At 34.4% G+C, this 22,863-nt stretch overlaps 3 protein-coding genes across 5 annotated transcripts; 2 read left to right on the top strand and 1 right to left on the bottom strand.

Moving 5' to 3' along the window:
- Window positions 1-3,302: 3,302 nt before the first annotated feature.
- LOC116343291 (ketimine reductase mu-crystallin-like) lies at window positions 3,303-5,205 on the bottom strand. Its single transcript, XM_031771278.1, has 6 exons — window positions 5,158-5,205; window positions 4,810-5,077; window positions 4,348-4,667; window positions 3,969-4,230; window positions 3,700-3,903; window positions 3,303-3,636 (listed from the first exon to the last, which is right to left on the bottom strand). Exons 1-6 carry the CDS (start codon window positions 5,170-5,172, stop codon window positions 3,575-3,577), a joined length of 1,131 nt encoding a protein of 376 aa, XP_031627138.1. The 5' UTR covers window positions 5,173-5,205; the 3' UTR covers window positions 3,303-3,574.
- Window positions 5,206-5,585: 380 nt separating this feature from the next.
- LOC116343343 (annexin B11) lies at window positions 5,586-11,855 on the top strand. 3 transcript variants are annotated; one of them, XM_031771354.1, is made up of 10 exons: window positions 5,586-5,733; window positions 7,922-7,987; window positions 8,954-9,409; window positions 9,978-10,118; window positions 10,187-10,235; window positions 10,310-10,501; window positions 10,666-10,895; window positions 10,995-11,273; window positions 11,377-11,389; window positions 11,487-11,855. In XM_031771354.1, the coding sequence occupies exons 2-10, from the start codon at window positions 7,973-7,975 to the stop codon at window positions 11,537-11,539; spliced, it is 1,428 nt and encodes a 475-aa protein (XP_031627214.1). In that variant the 5' UTR covers window positions 5,586-5,733; window positions 7,922-7,972; the 3' UTR covers window positions 11,540-11,855. The 3 variants fall into 3 exon arrangements, with proteins under 3 accessions (XP_031627214.1, XP_031627217.1, XP_031627215.1); XM_031771357.1 differs by lacking the exon at window positions 8,954-9,409; XM_031771355.1 differs by lacking the exons at window positions 5,586-5,733; window positions 7,922-7,987 and adding an exon at window positions 8,591-8,801 and having other exon boundaries at window positions 9,288-9,409.
- A 4,023-nt stretch (window positions 11,856-15,878) lies between these two features.
- Window positions 15,879-19,861, top strand: LOC116343345 (protein 60A). Its single transcript, XM_031771359.1, has 4 exons — window positions 15,879-16,996; window positions 18,375-18,556; window positions 18,715-18,901; window positions 18,981-19,861. Exons 1-4 carry the CDS (start codon window positions 16,761-16,763, stop codon window positions 19,669-19,671), a joined length of 1,296 nt encoding a protein of 431 aa, XP_031627219.1. The 5' UTR covers window positions 15,879-16,760; the 3' UTR covers window positions 19,672-19,861.
- The last annotated feature ends 3,002 nt before the right edge of the window (window positions 19,862-22,863 follow it).

The following is a 22,863-nucleotide window of genomic DNA, read 5'->3' as shown; positions in this document are numbered from 1 at the left end:
ACCTCTACTACCTATATGGATCACCGATAAATACATAAGAAATGAGTGATACCATTTTTCAATCAGTAAATTTGTACCGATTTTTTTTCACTGTACAAACAGAAATAGTTTTTTCTTTCATTTGGGCCAATTGAAATGTGTTTGTTTATATAATATTAGTTTTTTTTTTATCGACCATAACTGTTTATAAACAAATAGTAAATTGGCTCTTTCTTTGATAACATTCTACAGTCCGCCAGTCGACTCTTTGTTATAATTTTAAACTAGGTTGTTTGTAGGTTGATGAATGTGTGTATTGCTAAAATGATTACAGTTTTTGGTGAATTACAAAATGTTTCAATACACAAACATTGAAAGTGTTAGAACTTTTATTTGTTATGTAGGCATTGAACTGTGAAACTATTTGCGGCAAATTTGCTCTGAGCAAACGCAGATGGCAAAAAACAAAAGCAATCAGAATAAATCATTTTACTATCTATACAAATTTACAGATGGTGAAATAAACCATACTATCAAATCCAAATTTGTTTCGCGGCCCCTCTAAAGCTTATCACTTGATAAATGACATCTGGAATTGTGTATAGATGGTAAAATGCTATTTTTCTATGATTACTTCTGTGTTTAACCTGTTTAACTGATTTAACCCATAAATAATTCAAAATTTTTATGTATGTACTTACACTGAGAGCCACGATATGAAAGACAATTTCATTACAACACTTCACATGTACTGCGCGTGCGAAATTACAACAAACGAGAAATTGTCGAAAAAAAGAAATAGTCGTAAATGATTTTTGGGAGTCATCTTTGACAACAAACTCAACTTTATAAAACACATCGATTCAATCGTTGTCAAAGCAACATCAGCACTCGGATTCGATAAGAGATTTTGCTACGATATTCCTGATGTCAATACTCTCAAGTCATTATACTGTGCTCTCGTGCAATCAATCTTGGAGTATGGCTGTTTGGTATGGCTCCCGTACCTTGATATACACAAGAACAAAATCGAATCGTGCCTGCGTCAATTCTCAATGTTTGCTCTCAAGGAGTATCCAAATATTTCAAATGACTACAGGATTTCATCGTACAGCACTCGCCTAGGCAAACTAAACATGCAATCACTCCAAAGGCGCCGTATCAACGCATCAATTCTATTCATTTTCGACTTGATGCAAAATAACGTTCACTGCCCATCACTGAAGACTGAAATTGCCCGCAATCAAAATGGACGTAACTTAAGATGTGTGGAGTACTTCAAAATCAATGACAAGAACTTCAAAATCAATCCATCAGTACCAATCAACCAAATGTGAAAAATGTCAAATAAGGTCCACGAACTATTTTCAACGCAATCAAAAAAAGATCAACCTTCAAAACTCGACTTTTAGCCTTAAGCGATGACCATTTTTCTAACTTGTCATTGGTGTCTAACTATAACACTGTTTTCTTTAACGATCTAATGTGATACATTGTGATTTTTGTAAAGATATTAATTATTTATTCATCCAATTATTTATTTAATTATTTATTTATTAATTATTTTCTGACTCATTGTAACCGCGTGCAATTTGAAATTTTTTTAGTATTTATAAGTGTTTTTTGCTGTTTGACGGTAATTTTAACAGTTTACTATTAACTATTAGCTATTACTGTAAGAAGTAGCTAATTAGTTATTAGAAATCTTTATTAAAAGATGTGGTTTTTAACGGTGATCAGATGTATACCAAATGTGTATCATTGATTCATACCTTTTTCCCACCAGTAAATGTATAAAAAGTATGTACAAACTCAAAAGATTCAGCCAGTTTTGGCGGTGAATAAATATTATTATATTATTATTATTATGATGAACCTTTTACGTTGTATCCCGAGTGAAAAAAAAGTGACTAAGTTACTATTGACTGTAAGTGACTATAGTTAGCTATATTCATGAATTTTAAAATTTTGTATGGAAAACAATCGACTATAGTTACTCAGTCAGTCAGGCGATTATTTTGGGACGTTTCGACTATCGGGTGACTATGATTATTGTCAACTATAGTTAGCTGTTGCAGTTAACCATAGCTTACTTTAATTGATTGAAGTTAACTAAATTTAACTAAGGTTGCTTGTTTTTACAGTCAATAGTCAGTCAGTTTGTCCCAAAATAGTCAGTCACTTTTTTTGTACACGGAATATTATATCTTTTATTGGATAGCAACTTTCCGAGTCTATTTTCTGTCCCCTTTGCTGCAAATTTTCAAATATCACCGGGTATTTTTTTAAATATTCATGACTTTACCATAGATTCTGGAGTTGATGATTTAAGGGAGGGGTAATCGGCAAAAATATTCTCAAAACCCCTAGGAAATTTGAATATTTTTTTTGACGAGAATGGAAAACCCTTGGAAAATTGAATAATTTTTACGTAGTCAGAATCTATGGACTTTACCCAAATTAATTTTCGTTTCGATAATTATCTTTAGTTTTTTCCTCAATTTTTATTCCTATCTTTTTCTATGTACTTTTTATTGAATCTTATGATTATTTCATTGGTTTTGGTGAAAAATCGAAAACACATTTACGAAGATTTTGGTTTTTTGCTTTAACACCTTCCCGGAAATTGTCACGGGCGTTGACTCCATTTATTACTTTTTAAATTATGTATGTATGACTCTTCCACAGTACTTATTAACAATTTTAATTTAATTTCCTGCAGATATTGAATGGTCTTCAAATAATGGCAAATTCATCATATATACTTACTAAGTTGTAAACGACAACGAGGAATTTCCACCGAATTAACAAGCTGACTAAAATTTTCGTTATGTGTAAGTGAAAATCAATGAATGATTTTTTTAAAGTGTCATTAAAATGTTTGAAAAAATATCATATATTGTTGTTTCATTTCGAATAATATGCTTGTGACTATTGAATATGGAAAAATACGAGATTGCACTTGATTTGTTGTTGTTTTTGAACGTTTTTAATTTGTATCAATTCATATTTAAAATATATTACTCACGAAGGAGTAATTCAGTTAGCGTTCAAGTCTCTTATTTCGAGTGTGTAATTTTTCCAGTCAATTCTTTTCCGGTGAGTGAACCTAGGAGTGAACAATTTTTATTTAATTTTCTGCAGAAGTTCAAGTAGTTCTCGAAAATATTCCTGTTAATAGCAGTAAATTTGCTATATGACATAGTAGATGATGAGATAGATTTCAACAGATTTCCGAAAGCAATTAAAATGTTCAACAAGTGGCATTTAAGTCAACCTAGTTTTATTTTCGATGCGTTGGCGTTCAAATAAAAATCAATAAATTCTTGTTTGAATTGAATCATGCCATGATTTTAATAACATAAATATTACATTTAAAAAGCAATCATAATCAATTTCGATCACTTTATGACAAGGAACGCTATCCCATCATAATATTTTTTTCATTAAAAAAAATTTCAATAAAAACGGAATTTTTCAAAATGTATGTCACAATGATGCTATGCACTATCTGCATGCTTGAATTGATTAAAAAAAGCGAGGGACGAGGGGGAATGTTGCGTTGTGGTTATTTTGTAAAAAAAAATCTGCCGAATTATTTAATTTTGAATTTTTCAAGAATCGCTTGTGCAACAGCCACATCTTCAACGGCCATACCTGTTGATAAAAAAAATGTTTACTTTCCACCGTAATTCAAACTTATTTATAAAAAAAAATTACCCATCGAATGAAATATAGTAATTCCTGTCGTTGGTGGTGCACTGTGTGCGTTGATGATATCACCGACTTCTCCAACAATCGGAGCGTCCAACGTTTTCAATTCAGAGTGAGCATTATCAATGCTATCAACATATATTTTCGTCTGTGGGTCTTTGTATATATCTTCGCTAAGTTCAGTATGGTGATTTACACCAGCGCCAACCGCTAAAAAGGAAATTTCCTATTAATTTATCCAGTTTCATTGAACAATGAACTTTTAAATTAAATACCATTGATGTGCACATTATTTTTAATCATTGACCGGAACAAGATTGGCGAACTTGAGAATGTAGCAGTTACAATAACATCGGCATTCTTAGCACATTCCTCAACTGTGGAGACGCATTCAATTTTAATATTGGGATTTTTAAAACTTTGTCGTAATTGCATCAATTCAGCGATCAGAGACTCGGCTCGGCTCTTTGTTCGATTCCACAAGCGAATTGTTTCAACGAAATTCGTTGACAACAAACCGATAGCGTGAGTGCGACCCTGTTTCATTTGATTAATTTATAAGGAATTAGTCGTCGGCTAATTAACAGTAGTTAAATTGAGTGAAAAAAATGTTGTCGCTTGACGGGTAATCAGTAAAATGATAGTTTAATTCACCTGAACACCACACCCAATAATGGCAACTGTGTTTATTTGCGGCGTTGATGGCCGTTTTGAGAAAAGATATTTAGTGGCAACAAGCGAAGCACCGGCTGTTCTCCATCCAGTTATTTCAGAGGCTTGTATAGTTGCTGTTAGTTCACCGGTTTCTTCATTAAATAGAAAAATATTTCCAATAATGTTCGGTTTCGGGGGAATTAAATCTTTATTGCCTACGAATGCCGTCACTAATTTGCATCCAAGTGAATTGTACACCTTCGGTTGATTCGCAGCTAATTTATAGTTGCCGATGAAACCTGGCATGCATAATAGTGTGCCTATTTGCATAGAAAATATTTTTTTTATTTTTTAAAATATATTCTTTGATGGATTATTTCATTTTATAATTTTTATTCAAGAAATGTTTTGCCATTCACTTGTTTTTTGAAACTATTGTTAAATAATTAACCAAAAAACTACCTTTTTCAGTCGGTGTAAATATCCGCGTTGGTTGCACTGCAGTCGGTTGATCTTGGCTAACTTTTGTTTTACATATTGACCGAAGTGATTGTTCAACAGCGTGAAAGACGAGTGGCCAATCCATCAATTCTTTCACTTGTACTTCGGTTAAATTAATCACTGCCATAGTTTCAATCTGGTGAATTCGAAAATAAAACAAATACTGATTGATTCGTTGCACTTTCTTCTTTATATAGTCAGAATTGGCCGTTATCTCTGATATTATTATCTATAATGTAAGGAAAAATCGATAAGACTATTAAATCCATCTATTTTATATACGTGGTTTTCTGTCAACAAAAATTAAACCTCAGTTGTTTTCATTTTTGTAAACCACTTGTTTCCGATTGCTCATTACTTAAAACCTAAGATTCCCACCATAATATTATCATTTTACTTTGCGCTATCTCTGTGCTCTTCCGTCTCCATATAAACAGATTAGACTTATTCACCGCACAATATGATTACGATGTCGATGTATTTGAGCTGCTTTTACACAACCCAATCCCACACGCTGTGTATCTTTGAATACAACTCAAATTCGGTTTAATACACATACACAAGCTGATTACGACCACTTGTAACTGTGAATCAGTACCAGATGTGTGCTGAAAATAAAAAAAAATCCAATACTTTGTCACAAATTTGTGTATGAAGTTGCGACAGTGTGTAGAGCATACATTAAAATAAAACCGCTCGCGCCGCAACGAACACGTACATAAAACCAATATTTATAGGAATGTCTCAGTCAGTACTTAACCGCCAGTTACACGTTATCGTTCGATATTTGCTGTAAACATTTTCGATCGGAAATAATTAGCTAACATATAGAGCTAACTAACCTACAATTTGCAAATCAAATCATATAGACGGCAAACGTTTTCGGTAAGTCAAAGTGGAATACAGAATATAGACTGGTTTCTTTGTGTATATAGTGATATGTGGAGTTTGATATATATCAACATTTTTCAGTCAAATAAATTGTGGCTAAAAATGTCAAAAATCTCATGAAAAAATCAGGTTTTGAAATTCAAAAGAATAGAATAGAAGCCTTGCGTGATATTATGTTCAGTGATATTTGCTTTTGCTTTGTGAAACATACCGGACAAATACGCCGAATCGCATACGATAATCAAAGTAATAACAAGGCCTTCTCTTTTTAGTTTAAAATTTATACATTCACACACGCTAGCGTAGTTTTGAGTTCCGTAAAATTTTGATGACGATGATGTCATGCAAAGTTCATAGCATATACGCTCCGCAATTGAATTCGTCGAAATAAGATAAATTTACAATTCGATTCAAATTGAATTTGCACCAAAAACTAAATGAATCATAGTCCCATTGAAAATTGCGAATTGACACGTGTCACTTCATCGAAACGATGAGCAAGAGAAAACTATTGTGTAATGACTCTGAGTAATCTCTTTTGACGAAAGTGTTGATTAATTGCTCCAGTCGGCCACGTCCGAAAAATTGTACACATATGTGAAGTTCGTGGTAGCTGTTCACTTTCTTTATCTCTTAATAGCTGCCTGAAAATATCTCAATATAATGTGTGTTCATTCGTTTATGTTTCGCTTATGTTTCGTTCACATTCGACAAACGGGTCATTCGAAGAACGAAACAAGTAATACGCACACATTTTAATATAAAATTAGCTGCGTTCCAAGCAAACAAACCTCATTTTGTCAGTTGAAATACACATGAAACGTAAACAAAGCGCGTTTTTAAAATCACACGCCTGAGAATAAACAACGCACGGAAACACACATTCAGATATAGCAAGAGCATTGTGTATGCTTTAAAGGCATTTCTCATATTTGTATTTTAAACAAATTTTACTCAAAGGGGAATGCTACTATAGTGTTTAAAACAAAAACCATTTTATTTCACTAAAGATTTGAAAGATGAAGATTGAATGAAATTGTATGAATATATAAAGCGAAGACACGATTTTTTTTCTTAATTTTACCATAGTTCCATATGATAGCCCCCTGATTTGAATGTAATTTGTTTGTTTTAATATTGAGTCAGCGATTCTATTTCAATTGAAATTCATATCGGTGACTATCATACAATGATTTTTGGATAGGATAGATGCGTAAGATCTCCGGAAGATCCGGATCCAAGCGTGCGTACGCTGACGCATGATGCATACATATATAATACGCATGCAAATTCGTTATTCTTATTTCGCATACTTTGATTCGCATGCCATAGCATTACGGAATAACGAATGTATGTATCATGCGGCTACGTACGCACACTTGGATCTGGATCTTGCGGAGATCTTACGGATCTATTCTATCCAAAAATCATTGTATGGTGACTATTTATCATGACGTCACTTGACTCATATCAATATAAAAACAAATGAATTTCCATAAAAAGATAAATGACAAAAATAATGACGTGAATATGACACATACGAGAGGTGTATCTGAAATGGTTCGGAAAAAAATTACATGTACGTATTGTGCGATGTTTTGTGTGGCTGGTTAGAAGTACGTCATCAATTTGACTACTATATGTGTACTTGATTACGCATTATTTCACCATACATCGGGCAAAATCCAGTGAGCAATCTACATGATTCGAAATGATTCATGATATCGAACAAGTGCACTTTATTTGCGCTTGATTGCACCATTATCGGCACATGTTAAACTGCTCTCAATCGCAAAGTGAAAATAGTTGTCGGTTTTTTTCTAACACAATACCAATAATAAACACGAAAAAAAATGTGCAAAATCACATTGGGGGGTTTTGTTGAACATAAACGCACTATACGTGTCTAGTGCCTGCTGGCGCCGGTTTGCTTAATGATATACTGTGTTGTCTGAAACACATACACCCATACATTCCGATGTGGCATACCGTGCTTTTGTTTACAAAACGAACAACACTGAACTAATGTCTTGCATGAGATTTGGCAGTCAGTCGCATAACAAATCATGTTGACATAGGTTGTTGCTGCTTTTTTCTAGTTCCGAAATAATGGAAAATGGATAGAAAAAGAAATGTATTTATCTACAGCCGGAGAATTCATGAGTTTTCTATCTCTTTTCAGATTCTATTTGTTCTTTTTTGACGTTTATTGCCAGCAGACAACATCATCAAAATGAGTTATCCATTTGTAAGTATAACGTAAATTGTATCTCATTTTATCACACTAACAATAGACAAACACTTTCACCAGAATAGAATGAATCACACACCATTTTTCACTAACACAACAAAAAAGACGAACCAAATCATTTCTACGCCATTGATTCAAAATGTTCGAGTCAATTTTCTGAAATAGATGTATGCATAAATTTGGAATCTGAATCATGGGTGTGTGTGTGCATGCCAATTAAATTATATGTACCATATAAATTGGTCGAGTTCGATTCGAATTCCAACCACAGGGATTCCAAGCATAGAACCAATGAGATATTTAACAATGAGATGAGCTAAATAATTGAATCAAGAATGAACAGTCAATGTATATAATCCAAGTCACAAGTGCAAAAAAAAAAATCCCGAGCACTTGATTGATAAGAACTACTTAACATCCGTTTGCTGTGTGCGGATTTGTGTCTGTACAATATACGCGCATACTACAGCAGCACACTTGTTCCAAAACGAAAACACTGATCATACAGTTGGTCATCGCATGATTTATTAATAAAATTAATCTAATAAAAAAAACTACACTAACGATGCGCACATCAGCATTTGTTAACTGATTCACGTCACTGAAATACTTCAGTTTAATTCGAACTCGCGACAAACGTGGACCATTTCATACACTGTGATTAGCTCGTTTGCTCTTCAAAACAAGTACAGTGTGCTTGCTTTTCTCCCCCGTTTAGCTATTACCATTATTCGCCTTCAATTTGTGTACTTGATTCGATCGAACGAATAAAAAATAAACATGGATAAATATCATTATTACATTGACTGTGGTACGAACGCAAATGATAAAAAAAAAATCGAAAAATGTGTGAAATTTTAACATTGAATTCTGTTGTTTGCACAGTTAGTTTATTAAATATTGTGTGCTTGTACATTGTGAAATGCGTTTAATAAAAGAAACTGGATTATTTTTCTGTTGTAGGGCTCGGGCATGCCACCACTTCCAAACTCGAATGCATCACCCAATTATCCTTCCTATCCAAGGCAATCAAATAATTCGATGCCAATGACTTCATATCCAACACAATCGAACCAAATGCCTTCATATCCGACACAATCGATGCCGCAGGCACCATTTGGAGCTGGTTTTGTGCCACCGCAGCCAGCTCCAAGCGCTTATCCAAGTGCTTATCCAAGCGTATATCCAAATGCACATCTTCCGAGCTCTACAACAGTTTATCCACCACCGATAAATCCAAACGCATCTACACACATTCCACCAACAAATTCACAACATTATTTACCCCCACAACAAGGTTATTCGGGTTATGGTTATCAACAAATTTCAACATCGGGCCCATCATATCCAGTTGTTGGCAATATGGCTGCATGTTTTTCAGAAATGCAAGGTCATATTAAGGATGTTCGTCGGTCCAAGGTTTGTTTGCATCACATAAAAGACACACACACACTCTACAAATTCCATTCCATTCAATTTCAATGCGTGTATTCATTTGCATTTTATCGTTTCGAAATGAACGCAATTTTGTTCATATATTGCGACTCCGCAAAAATCATGATTGAAGTGAACAACAACTGACAATGATATTTGCTGGCAGAAAGAAAAATCATACAAACACTAACTCTCATACCACTCACACACACACACACACACACACACACATACATACACACAAAATAACAAACAATCATATAAAACAAATTAACGTTCATACACACATGACAACCATATCGTTTCAAATAAATTGCCTAAATCATCTTATGGAACGTTTTAAGTGAGGCAAATTGACATGTATTGTCGCTGATAATCTGAACACTTATTTTTGTATGGTTTCTTTGTCAAATCAAATTAAAGACGCAAAATGTATTCACGCTTCAACATTTATTTTTTCGCTCGTTTGAATACATTAATTGAATGGATCTATTTCCATTTCTTTTTATTTCGAATTTATTATAATTTAACGCTTTATTTTGTCTGTTTTTAGGGAAATCCAACCGTTGTGCCAGCTCAAAACTTTGATCCGGTTGCCGATGCCCATGCATTGCGGAAGGCGATGAAAGGATTTGGCACCGATGAAGACAGTCTCATAAACATAATTTGCCGACGCTCAAATGAACAGAGACAAGTATGTTCGGATGAATTTTTGTTAATTAATTCAATTTGTTATAGTGTTTACTTTTGCTTTCTCTTTAGATCATTCAACGTACATACAAAACCCAATTTGGAAAAGATTTAATCGAAGGTTTGCATTAACTCATCATCGTTGATTAACTTTGTCATCATTTATTTATCTTGTTTTATCTTTTTAATCGAAAGATGTTCGCTCGGAAACTAGCGGAAACTTTGAAAAGTTATTGGTCGCATTATTGACGCCAATCGTTGATTTTTACGTGAAAGAATTACACGATGCAATGGCTGGAATTGGAACCGATGAGGATGTTCTCATTGAAGTTTTGTGCACAATGTCAAATTATGAAATTCATACCATAAAGCATGCTTATGAAAGACGTGAGTTCATTTTCACCATTTAATCGATAATAGTTTAAAATTTCGTATACAATTTCCTCAATGTAATTTATTTTGGCTTAATTTCATGACTGTCATTTCGTTTGCTTGAAAATGTTGTGTACAACGTGCTGTCATCCATACCATTTACCCGTGGAACATGACAGTTTATGGCAAAAGTTTGGAAAATGAACTGATGTCGGAGACGTCGGGCAATTTTAAACGACTTTTGGTTTCACTTTGTGCTGGCGGCCGTGATGAAAGCGGTATTGTTGATGCAGTTGCTGCAACTCGGGACGCCACTGAATTATTACGTGCCGGAGAATTGAGAGTTGGTACAGATGAAAGTACATTCAACATGGTATTCTGTCAACGCAACTATGCTCAAATCAAATTGGTGAGTCAAATTCGAAATTTATTTGCAATGACTTGAATTACTGATTTTTTTTATTGTTCTTTTCATAATCTAATAACATTCACGCGTATATTGATTTAGACTTGTGAGGAATATCAGAAAATGACCGGCCATGGATTAGAGAAAGCGATTAAAAATGAGTTCAGCGGTGACATTATGGATGGTTTGATTGCCATTTTACAATGTACCACAAACAAAGGTGAATTCTTTGCAAGCCGCCTCCACAAGAGTATGGCTGGCATAGGAACAAATGATAACCAATTGATTCGGTTGGTGGTGACACGATGCGAAATCGATTTGAATGACATTAAGGTCGCATTCGAACGCTTGTACGGCAAAAGTTTGCGCAGCTGGATAAAGGTCATTATTTCATGATAAAATTGTGCTTTTTTGTTGCCTTCTCGTAATCACTATTTCAAACATTAAAAATAACGAATATTTTTTTTATATCGTTTCTTTACAGGGCGACACATCTGGTACTTACTTACTTCCTTTGTGCTTTCAATTTATTTTCATTATTTTTTAAATACCTCATTAATATCATTGTATTTTTTTATTATTCTTTTCTATTAGGCCACTACAAGCATGCTTTGTATGTATTGATTGGCGAACAGCGTTCATCATAAGTTCAAATTGATTTTCGGTGATCAAAATTTACGTGTGCTAAATTTAAATTAATAATTCACCTTTTTCAATCTCCGTTTCATATTTTGTTCAAAACTTTTATAGAATTTAATTATTTTTGATTATATAGATATTTTGTGACACTCCAATTGAGTAACGTAATTGATATTATATAATGTGCATTTTTTTGATAAATTTGAAACATTCAAATTACAGTTTACAACAATAATAATTAATTTAATGAGTACAAGATCCAGCACAATCGATTTTCTTATAAACAATTTAAATAAAAAGTATAAATCATAGATTTTCTTGAATTATTTTTTACTTTCTGCTTTTTTCGTCATGATTTTCTTTATTCAAAAAAATTAACCAGTAAGTGTTTACATTGTAATGCCTAGTGAATCTGAAGAAAATGTAGACGATGGAGACGGTCGATAAAAATGTCGATTTGCATTTTTCTTAAATTTAAAATGTGTGTGCCCTTGACAAAATTTGAATGTAATAACCAGTCATGATAGATTACAAAAGACAAAGACTTTCTGAGAACAATTGAAGCCATTGTATATCCTTATTTAATGCTAATTGAGTCACCAGGCACAATGTGCATCAAATAAATTAAATTGAGTTACAATGTTAACCGCGACCACACACACGTACGATTCTGATGTCATTTGGTTTTAAACATTCTCGACCATAATCGGCCTGATTGAGTTAAGCTCAGTCAGCCGCATCGAGTCTGATAATGAATTAATTCACAAATAAGACTGAATGCAGGTAGTAAAAAAAGAACAATGTCGATATGAGTCAGCTCTCAAGCAGTTATCTCTCCATAATCTACAACAAATTACATTTATTTAAGCCGAAAAGGGCATTCCTATCGGTCAGCATGCAGTCAGAAACAAACTAAAAATTAAAGAAGAAAAAAAAACTTAAAATTATTCTCAAAACCATGAATGAGTTCTTTTTTCGTTTGAAAGTCATCAAATAGCTGCACTTGGTCTGAAAATTGATTTATGTTCAAATGTGTGTTTCAGGTAAGTTTGTGTAATTTTTTCTTCTTTCTTTCCAAGTCATTCTCCGATAAAGTGGAAGAACTTTAAAAAGTTGGTATACCCAAAGCTGTTAATGTTTCAAATTAAACGAGAAAAGAAAAAAAAACCGAAAACGAAAAATAAAACCAATAGAAATGAAACCAAGCCCCTGGCGTTAGCGTTGTTAAAACAAATAATGGAAAAATAAACACACAAATTTACGGAGAATCAATTTAAGTCCGTGCACTGTTCACACACAGGAACCAAAGCAGAAGGAAAATATAAAAAGAAGATACCAATGAAAAGAAGAAGCGCCTGTGCGCTTCTCTGCAGCATAATGCAAAAGGAGAGCCGAGAGAGACAGAGAAATGAAAAAAAGAAACATACTCGGAGAATGCTATGTTAATGGGATAGAATGACTAACGAGATACGAAAAGATGAGGAGCGAGAAAAGAACGGAACAGAAAAATCTATGCAAACAGTGAAAAAAAGAAGAAGAATAAGAAGAGCATTCAATGTTTTGTTTGCTGACTGGCGATCGCCAACCTTTCCGAATTGTTTTGTTCTTGCTTTCGTTGCATTGCTCTGTTATTCAAGCGATTGATCTTGAGATAATCGTATATCGCATCGCCTGTATTTTTCCGTACGAACACTTTACACAAATGGCTAACTAAATTAGTGTATTTCACCGGAGAGATAATATACATGATGCCTGTTCACATCACCGCATTGTGGCGTGTACATGTGTGTGTATTGCTTTCCATCCAATTTCATGCCATATTTCCATTGGAATAAATTCCACGGCAAAACACGATTCAGAACAGCCTTCGAGCTACATATTTTCTTGATTTTATTGTGTGCGTGTGATTTTTTGTTTTTGGCGAACGATTGCGATCGTTGCGGTGGACTTTTATTTAATTCAAACGTGAGACAATCTGGGAATGCTGCTGCCGTCACTGCTGCTGTTGATGTTTCGTTCAAATGATCTCTATGAGAAAAAGACGACGACGATTTGGCTCTCTCTCTCTTTTTCGCAAATCGAAAGAATGCGAGAAACCTCAGCCACACACAACAATCTCGCAAATATAAACAGCGGAGAGCACAAGATCACGATGCTTCAGTCGTTTTATGTACGTGTGTGTGTGTCGAATGTTTCTTTGTTGTTGTTTCGATATGCTTTGGTTGTGGACCGTGTGTCTACCTGTTGAACCGGTTCTGCTAATTATATGTATTACTGTCAGTATTTGTTCATCAACAAGGTGCTTCGAAAAAAAAAGCGAACGAATTTGTTTGAAACAATGCACATTCGCAGTTTTTCGCATTCAGAGACGACCGACCCAAAATTCTTTTCATGCTGAAATGTAAACTGATATCGCTCCTTTGCGAATTGTGCTGTCTTCATTCACATACATTTTTGTTGTTGTGTCTGAAAGTTTGTTTTGTTCAAAATGATGTGGTATTAATATGATTCAAACGCTAAAAGCATTTTTTAATTACGCATATTCGTTGCAAAATGTCATACTGCTTTCAATCGCTAGCCACAGAGAGAGAAAAAAATCATTTCCGCCAATGTTAACAATGCTCTCAGCTCATGATGTCAAATACTGTAATGTATTATGGCCGAGACTGTAACCGGCAACCGAAATTTATTGCCATGAAACGGATTTAAAATGAGCTCCAGCCGCAAATTGAAGTGAAGATTTATGTTAATTAACACAAAAATTAGTGACAATTACGCATGTCATCAAAATCTATTTTTGTTGTGCTACAACATCAACGACCGAAAAAAGAAGAAGTGACGAATTAAAACCCATACACAATTGAACTTTAAATAGCAAGTGTTAATAACGAGCATTTGTGTTTTTTCCGGGCACATTTGCTAAGTGCCATTAATTTGTCTACCCTGTGGTAGGCGTTTTTTTTTGACGTTGTCGTCGTCGTGGTTGTCGTTGTTTGAATGGAATGCTCTGTCAGTGTCTAACAGGCCAGAAAGCAAACCAAAATGCATATATACTTTCACAGTAAATGTATCATATTGAACCATTGGCCATTTTCGCGATGACAAATTGTATCGATTCCATTAAATTTCAACTGTCAGCGTGTGAAGTTTGTATTCTCCTTTTCTCTCGTTCAACTCCATGAATCTCGATATTTATCCGAAAAAAGCCACACATTTGCAGCATAACGAAGGAAAAGTGAATGTAATGAGAAATCGTGATCTGGATGAGAGGTACACACTCAAAAAAAAACTTTTGACCAGACTGGTATTTAAGCAAAAAAAAAAAAAAACGATTTGGTCGAAACAAAGAAAGCATGAAATGGTCAGCGTAAAGACAAAAAAATGCACCAAACACAACAAAAAAATAAGAAGGAAGAAAAAAACGAAACAAATATAATGTGTACCGTGTACACTAATCTCTGCGTTATGTGTGGCGCATCGATAATCATGAACATTCCAAACGGCAACTCAACATGCTCGATGGACTTAGGTAATGTTGTTGCCGCTTCTGCTGCTATCTCTTATTGGTGCGATTGTATGCGTACCGTTTGGCCATTTCGGTGTTTTCCTTTTTCTGTGCTCTGTGAACAATTCAGAGAGAGAGAGAGAGGGAAAAAGAGAAAGAGACAGAAAAAGAGCGAAAGACATTTATGTATATCGGTTCCGATTCTTTCACGAATTGTTGAAAGACACTAACCATTCGCATACCATTCGTAAAAGGGAAAAAAAATGTAATCCAAGCTAGAACAGAGAGATAGAGAAAAATCATCCGCATAAAAAACAACAAAAACAACAACAACAACACCAACTTTACATATTTATAAAGATCTAATTTTCGTTCCGTTTTCGTGCTCACTCTATTATGTCGCTTTGAGTTTGTTGTTTGTTTCTAAATAAACGTCTTTCTAACCGATCAATATATATACATATAAAACGAATAACGATCTCTTTCGATCTTTTAAACCAGGCAAATCATTCGATTTCACTTGCTATCGAAGTTCCAACGGCTGCTGCTGCTATTCGTTGTTGTTGTTGGTGCTGCTGTTGTTGCTGGAGAACACACACGCACACACACGTTTCTATTTCTCTCTTTCCACAGGCATTCAAACAGAGAGTGCCGTTTGCTGGGTGTTGTTGCTATGTTTGGCGCTACATTGCTTTTGTAGTCGTCGTCGTCGTCTTCGAACGTTTTTCTCTCTCTCTTTGTGTGTGATAAAACTCAAGTTATAATATTTGATGATGTTTGTCTGTGCCTTCGTCGTTGTTGCTGCCGCCGCCGCTTCTGTTGTCTGTTAACAAAACTCATTTAGTTGGTTTTTCGGATTTAGTTTGTCTTGGACCTTAAAACGTATCGCATATCGTGTTTAAACAGCAATACACATTCAGAGCTCTCTTGTGTAGTTAGTTATATAGCTCTTGCTTCTTGTTTTAAAAGCAAGCTCATTTCTTCATCATCGAACAACAATTCTTATTGAACAACATTGTTGATCATTCCTCATTGCCATCACGGCAATTGCAGCATCCAATCAAATAGAAACAATCGAATGCAAAAAACAAAAACAAAAAAAAAAACGAACAAAATTATCAACATTATTATACCGAGTAGTAACGTCGCGCGCAATAGCCCGAATGCATTTAAAATAATAAACACCGTGAATGTGCTCAATCAAGAACGATCATCGAAACGTATAACATGTATCGTGCGTGTCACACTCAACTCACAATAAACATCATTTAATTTCATCCAATTAATTAGTCGGTTCGGTTAAAGTGCGCTTAATCTAGGAAATCATTAACAATCGTTGACAGTTTGTTGCCATCTGCATGTGTGTGAGTGAATGTCTTATTTGTGTCCGACGCTCAATTCCATCAAACAAACGACGACTTTGAAAATACACGAAAAAAAATAGTAGCAATTGTAACTGGTGATAGTTTTTATATAGTTGATTAACAATTAATGCGTAGCAAACGCAACTACTCTTAAAGTGGATTTCATTTGAACGGATACCAAATTAAAGCGACAATCAATTGAAATAAAAAAAAAACCATTTGGAATTCATTCAAAAAGTTTTATTGCATTTGTGCGAATCGGTGAATTGATACAATCACACACACAGAGTGAGAGAGAGGGAGAGAGATAGACTGAAATCGAAAGGGTAAACGACGGTTTGAAGTGTGTGATGCGAAAAAATGTTTGGACATTCCACTGAATTGTGCATCGTGATATTGTTGTTGATAACATTGAATTCACTGTGCGATGTATATGGCAGTTTATCAGGATTTTATATCGACAATGGTGTAGATCAAACGGTCATGCATCGGGCATTAACACAAGACGATGCACAGGAAGTTGAACATGAAATACTCGAATTACTTGGATTACCGGAACGGCCGCGAAAAAAACACAGCATTCATCCATCATTGCGGTAAGTATCTCTCTGGTCAAAATCCACTGAGCGCGAGATAAAAAAAAAAACACGAACCCGAAAATGTGTGATGTGATAAGACGGTCAAAATCAAAATAAAAAAATATGTCAATAGAGCAGCCGGAGTGTGTGTGTGTGTATGGATACAATGAATACACAAGCAAGGAATATCAAAATACATTTGTGTGCCAAAGTGAGTGGATTAAAATGTGAAAATTATGCTAATCGTTAAAGAATACACGCAAAAACGGCTCACAACACATAAATGTCACACAAAATGCGATTATACGCAATAGCAAAATCAGCGCCATATTGTCTCTCGTTCGTCGTCGATTTCAACGTAATATATCTATATAACAAAAAAAAATCTGTCGTTCGTTCATTCTCTTCAGATTTCCAGTTTTTTCCATATTTAAACGGGTGGACCTTTAAAAATGTGATCACTTTGTGGTTAACACGCACACACAAGAAGAGAGAGATATTCATGCGCGCACGTAATAATGCACACACAAAACAACAAAAAATGCATCAAATGGTGTGTGGCTCTCTCTCTCATCGCATCTTGTTTTCATTTTCTCTTGAAATTTATCACCTTTCTGCCCATAAACTCACTTTAAATGGACAACATGCGGGAGCATTTGCTCAGTAAATCATAATAAAACGCTAAAATGTAATAAGTTTTAATGGTTATTGCATTTTTGTGTAAAACATTCTTTGCGTCTAATAAATGTGCACGAAGAGATAAACAAATCAATCGCACTAAATGTCGCGCAGTACCACGTTGAGATTGAGAAGAGTGTGTTTGCTTTATTTTGTGTGTGGTATTGGATGTTTTTGTTGTTAGTATTGTTGCTGCTGCTGTGTTTTCAGCTAGTGAGCGCTCTAATCTCAATCTCTTTTATTCACTCACTCGCACTTCGTTCACGGTTTTTGTTTTGGCCGTCTCTTTGTCTATGTATCTATCGCACTACACCATTTTTTTATTGTATTTCATTGATCGTTTCAAGGCAAATATCTTTCAATCTGCTAATGTATGCGACAACAATTTATGTCAATAAAAAGTGTCAGCGCAAGCAAACTGCAATTGCTCAATATATATAAATATAATGCGTTGTGCATGATTTCCAGGAAATTTAGGCGATTTCAATACTATATGTCATTTTCAATGGTATTTGCTCTTTTAGAATTGCTCAATTTAGACTTTTTGGGTTTTTCCACAATAAACCTGACTCTTTTTTTTCAATAAAACGCAACGCAACTCTAATTCGATTGCTTAAGAATTTTGATTTTTACAACTTGTTTATTGCTACATTTTCTGTGATTTTCGTTTCTATTCTCATGTTGGTGGTACTATTTCTTTTTTCATTTGAATGAATAGGAAATCTGCACCGAAATTTCTGCTCGATGTGTACAAAAATTTGAATGAAGAAGCTAACGAAAATACAAACGGTGGCCGACTTAGAAGAAGTACCGACTCTGACGAAGGTGAAAACTTTATAACCGATGTTGACAAGGCAGCCATCAAAGAGAGTGACATTATAACAACATTTCTAAATAAAAGTAAGTTATTTCAAATATCAACAAATTGACAAACAAATTACAACAGCTTTTTTACAATATGTACACATTTTTCGATGAAATAATGTTGATTTAATTAAAAAATGAAATTCAATTGAAAATGAAACGTTTAATATATTTTTCATTTCTTCAATTTGTAGAAAATCATATAACCGAAGTGAGGCATGAGCGTGGCCGAAAATTATGGTTTGATGTGAGCGGAGTGTCAAAGGATTCGACTCTGATGATGGCTGAATTGCGAATTTTTCAAAATCCAGCATTGGGACGATGGCAAGATATCAATAAAGAATTTATTATAACGGTGTATTTCGTAAACGATACGGAAAAGTAAGAGCAATTTCATTAATTTTCGACACAAAATTTTGTTGTTGCATCAATTAAAATGTAATTATATTCAAAAAAATAGTGACAGAGACATGCAGGCGATTGTATCGACGAATACCACATCGGACTATCACGGATGGTTGGAATTGAATGTGACTGATGCGATGACAAAATGGATTTTGAACGGTGACAACAATAAAGGTTTATATGTTGGTGCATATGCGGTAAATCGGCCCGACCACGAAGTGAAATTGGATGAAATTGGTTTGGTAAATACAAAAGGTGACGACGAATATCAACCATTTATGACTGGTTATTTCAAGGGGCAAAATTTCGTAAAGCCCGTCACACATCTGAGTGGATCACATTTGAATCGTCTCAAACGGAGCACAATGCATCGTCGCCGCAAATCGGATATGGTAAATCCATTGCTTGAGCAACGAGCAAATGACCACACGAAAAGTTGTCAAATTCAACAATTATATGTCAGTTTTAAGGATTTGAAATGGCAAGATTGGATTATTGCTCCCGATGGTTATGGTGCCTACTATTGCAGCGGTGAATGTAATTTTCCATTGACGGCACACATGAATGCAACCAATCATGCCATCGTTCAAACGTTGGTGCATTTGATGCAACCGGCCAAAGTGCCGAAACCATGCTGTGCACCCGTTCGTCTTGCTCCAATATCTGTCCTCTACTATTTGGATGAAACCAACGTAAATTTGAAAAAATATAAGAATATGGTTGTAAAATCGTGCGGCTGTCATTGAAAACAAAATCATAACCGTTTTGATTTGACTGAATTGACACACAGTGACAATAGCATTTTTATTCGAAACAAAAGAGATAAAAGTGTTTATTGGCATACGAAAAGAAAATGCAGCTCGGTTTGTTCGCTCATCGAATCGAATATATATTAATGTTTTTTTTTTGTATATAGAAACTACGGACCATTCTCAAGTTGTCTCAGAAAATTAATTATCCATTTAGATTTTAAGGTTTTTTTCCTCTCACTCTCTTTCTCGGTTAAAGAATGACATGATATCGTAATTTTGTGCGCAAAATCACGAAATATCACAATTGCAAGAGCGCTTCGATTCGATTTCTTATTTTTTTCATTTTCTTCTGACTTTAATGTGCGAATTTGCACGTGAAAACAACAACTAAATTTTCGCATAACATAGTTTAGGCAATAATAACGTACTATTAGAATGACTCAATTAAATTATATATGTTGTAGTTTTGCATCTGGCTATGTGTATGAACTTCAATTCCCTTTTTTTATATTGAATAAAATTTATATGAAATGGTAAAATGCCGTGTTTCACTTTGTAATCTATCTGCTGGTAAAATGACTGATATAATCGGCTTTTGAACGTTTTCGATTCATTTCAGAGGAAATCGTGTGTAATCTCAATTTAAATGCCACCATACGGAAAACACACAATTTTGAAAGGGTTGTGTTTGCATCGAGCTGAATACATAGATATTGATAAATATCGTCAATGTTGCGTAGAATATTTCGCAATATGAATACAGACAATATATTGGTCAGTTGAGCTGACAGTACGTTAGCCAGCTAAATGGACTAAAACAATAGAAGTTAGAACAATTACTTCTATTAAAACAAGAGAGGTGATTCATCATTAAAACAATAACGTCTATGGTTTTAGCCCATTTAGCTGAGTAACGTACTGTTAGCTCAACTGACCAGTTAGTTCAATATATTGTCTGTATGAATATGACTGAAATCTCTGCTTGACTGAGATGTTTTTTTTCCTACACACATATCTCGTATTGCATGTATCACTCATTTTCGATGTATATTTGGAAAACGGATAATATATAAATATATGTGTCGTATAACTTTTGCAAACGATTTTCATACCTCTGATGAATAACATGTGGGCTTGGGCACTCTTCTGTATAATTATTCTCGTTGTGATTCAGGTAATTTCGTTGAATATATTCTGAAATTTTCAATATTAACCAAATAATGCATAGCAGTTCGACTATTATACGGTGAAAATTCACTTTATATTCATAGCTTACCAGCGCTAGACCAACATGTTGTGGCGGTGGATGCTGTGCAAAATGCAGCTGAATGCAGACTGGAAACGAAAAAGTGATTCAGCTATTTATTTTTCAAATAAAAACCATTGAATCACATTCATTGAAACTAATTTAATGATGTGAAAATAAATTCATTGCTGCGCAAATCAATTTTTATTTATTTATTTATTTCACCGTCTGATCACAGACTGAATGTATAGCAATTATTTTACAATATCATTTGCAATGTAACACTACCCGATCGAATACCCAGTCGCCAGCCTTTTCGACTTCGGAGCGGCAGATATCGACTGTGTTCATTGTATATAAAATCTCAAACATATTTTTTATGCCCAATTGATTATTTAACGATTATTGAATATTAAATTGTCCAACTTAACAATACTGTTTCTAAAAATATGTCTTGATGCTGATGCCAAAAATTGTTCTTTTACCAAATTAAAATTTCTACAAGCTACATTAAATGGTTGATTATGTGCATAGTCTACATTAAACGCTCCAACCCTAATCAGTTCAGTATTTCTCAAAATTCTTTGGTTTTCATCATATTGCAATCTAGTATATACAATTTTATTTCTTAATGAGCTAGACACTATTTTACCCAAAAGGACATCATAAATAAAAAATATAGAGGCATTTATACGCCGTCTCCAGAGCGATTGAATATTTAAAACATCACACCTAAACTGATACGGTGGTAATACAAAATTTTCATCTCTTTGGTAGATAAATCTTAATGTCCATATCACAAAATCTTTCTGAATTGACTCTATTCTATTGGAGTGTATACGGTGGTATGGTTGCCATACAACACTTGCGTATTCTAACTTTGATCTAACTAGTGCACAATATAACATTTTTGCAGACTCAATCGTGAACTTATTCTTCAATGTGCGTTTGATGAAACCCATTGCCCCATGTGCACTGGCTGTGATCGTATCTATGTGATTGACAAATGTCAGCTTCGTGTCAAATACAACGCCCAGGTCCTTATGTGTGTCGATCCTATCAAATGTATGTTGGCCGTTGTTAATCGAATAATCGTAGTTGACTATGTTTCCACTTTTCGAGTATGTCATAACGAAACATTTCTTCAGGTTTAAATGCAAACTATTTTCAGTACACCAGTCGCTCAATTGATCAATGGCATTCTGAAAAATGATGGCATCAATGGGCGATCGTATGGTACGGATTAATTTTAAATCATCTGCAAATAATAAAACAAGTGCATTTGACACAATTTCAACAATGTCGTTAATAAAAATAATAAAGAGACATGGTCCCAATATACTTCCCGCGGGCACTCCTGATGGTACAGTGAAGGTCCGCGACCTTCTATCACCGATTACAACAAACTGTGTTCGATTTGTCAAGTAGCCATGGAACCATTTAACAATTCTACGGCCAAGTCCAAAACACGCCAGCTTCTGCAGCAATCTCTTGTGGTTAACACGATCGAAGGCTTTTTCGAAGTCGGTGTACAGCACATCCGTTTGGCATTTATTGATCATAGAATCGATCGTGAAATTCACCATCTGCAGCAAGTTCGTCGAAGTAGATCGATTTTTCACGAATCCATGTTGATTGTGGCAGATTTTTGAATTAACAAAAGCATCGATTTTGCCATACATAACAATTTCGAATATTTTGGCTATTGTTGGTATGATAACAATCGGAATTTTATTTTCATTTTAATGAAATAACACTTCAAATAAGGAATTCACATGGCGAATTAATATGTCGTTATGATTTATTTTCGGTAAAAGAAAACTTAGCAAAAGGAGACACTTTTACGAATAAATTGAAAGGTAAAATTCCACAAATGATTGACTCTTTTTATGTTGGATACACATTTTTACAATTATCCAAAAATCCAACGTATACTATGT

Source organism: Contarinia nasturtii, unplaced genomic scaffold, assembly GCF_009176525.2.
Source record: "Contarinia nasturtii isolate CC-2019 unplaced genomic scaffold, AAFC_CNas_1.1 Cnas_scaffold_993, whole genome shotgun sequence".
In the NCBI taxonomy this organism is placed as follows: Eukaryota; Metazoa; Arthropoda; class Insecta; order Diptera; family Cecidomyiidae; genus Contarinia; species Contarinia nasturtii.
Note: the sequence above shows the minus strand (reverse complement) of the source record. Positions and strands in the feature narration are given on the sequence as shown.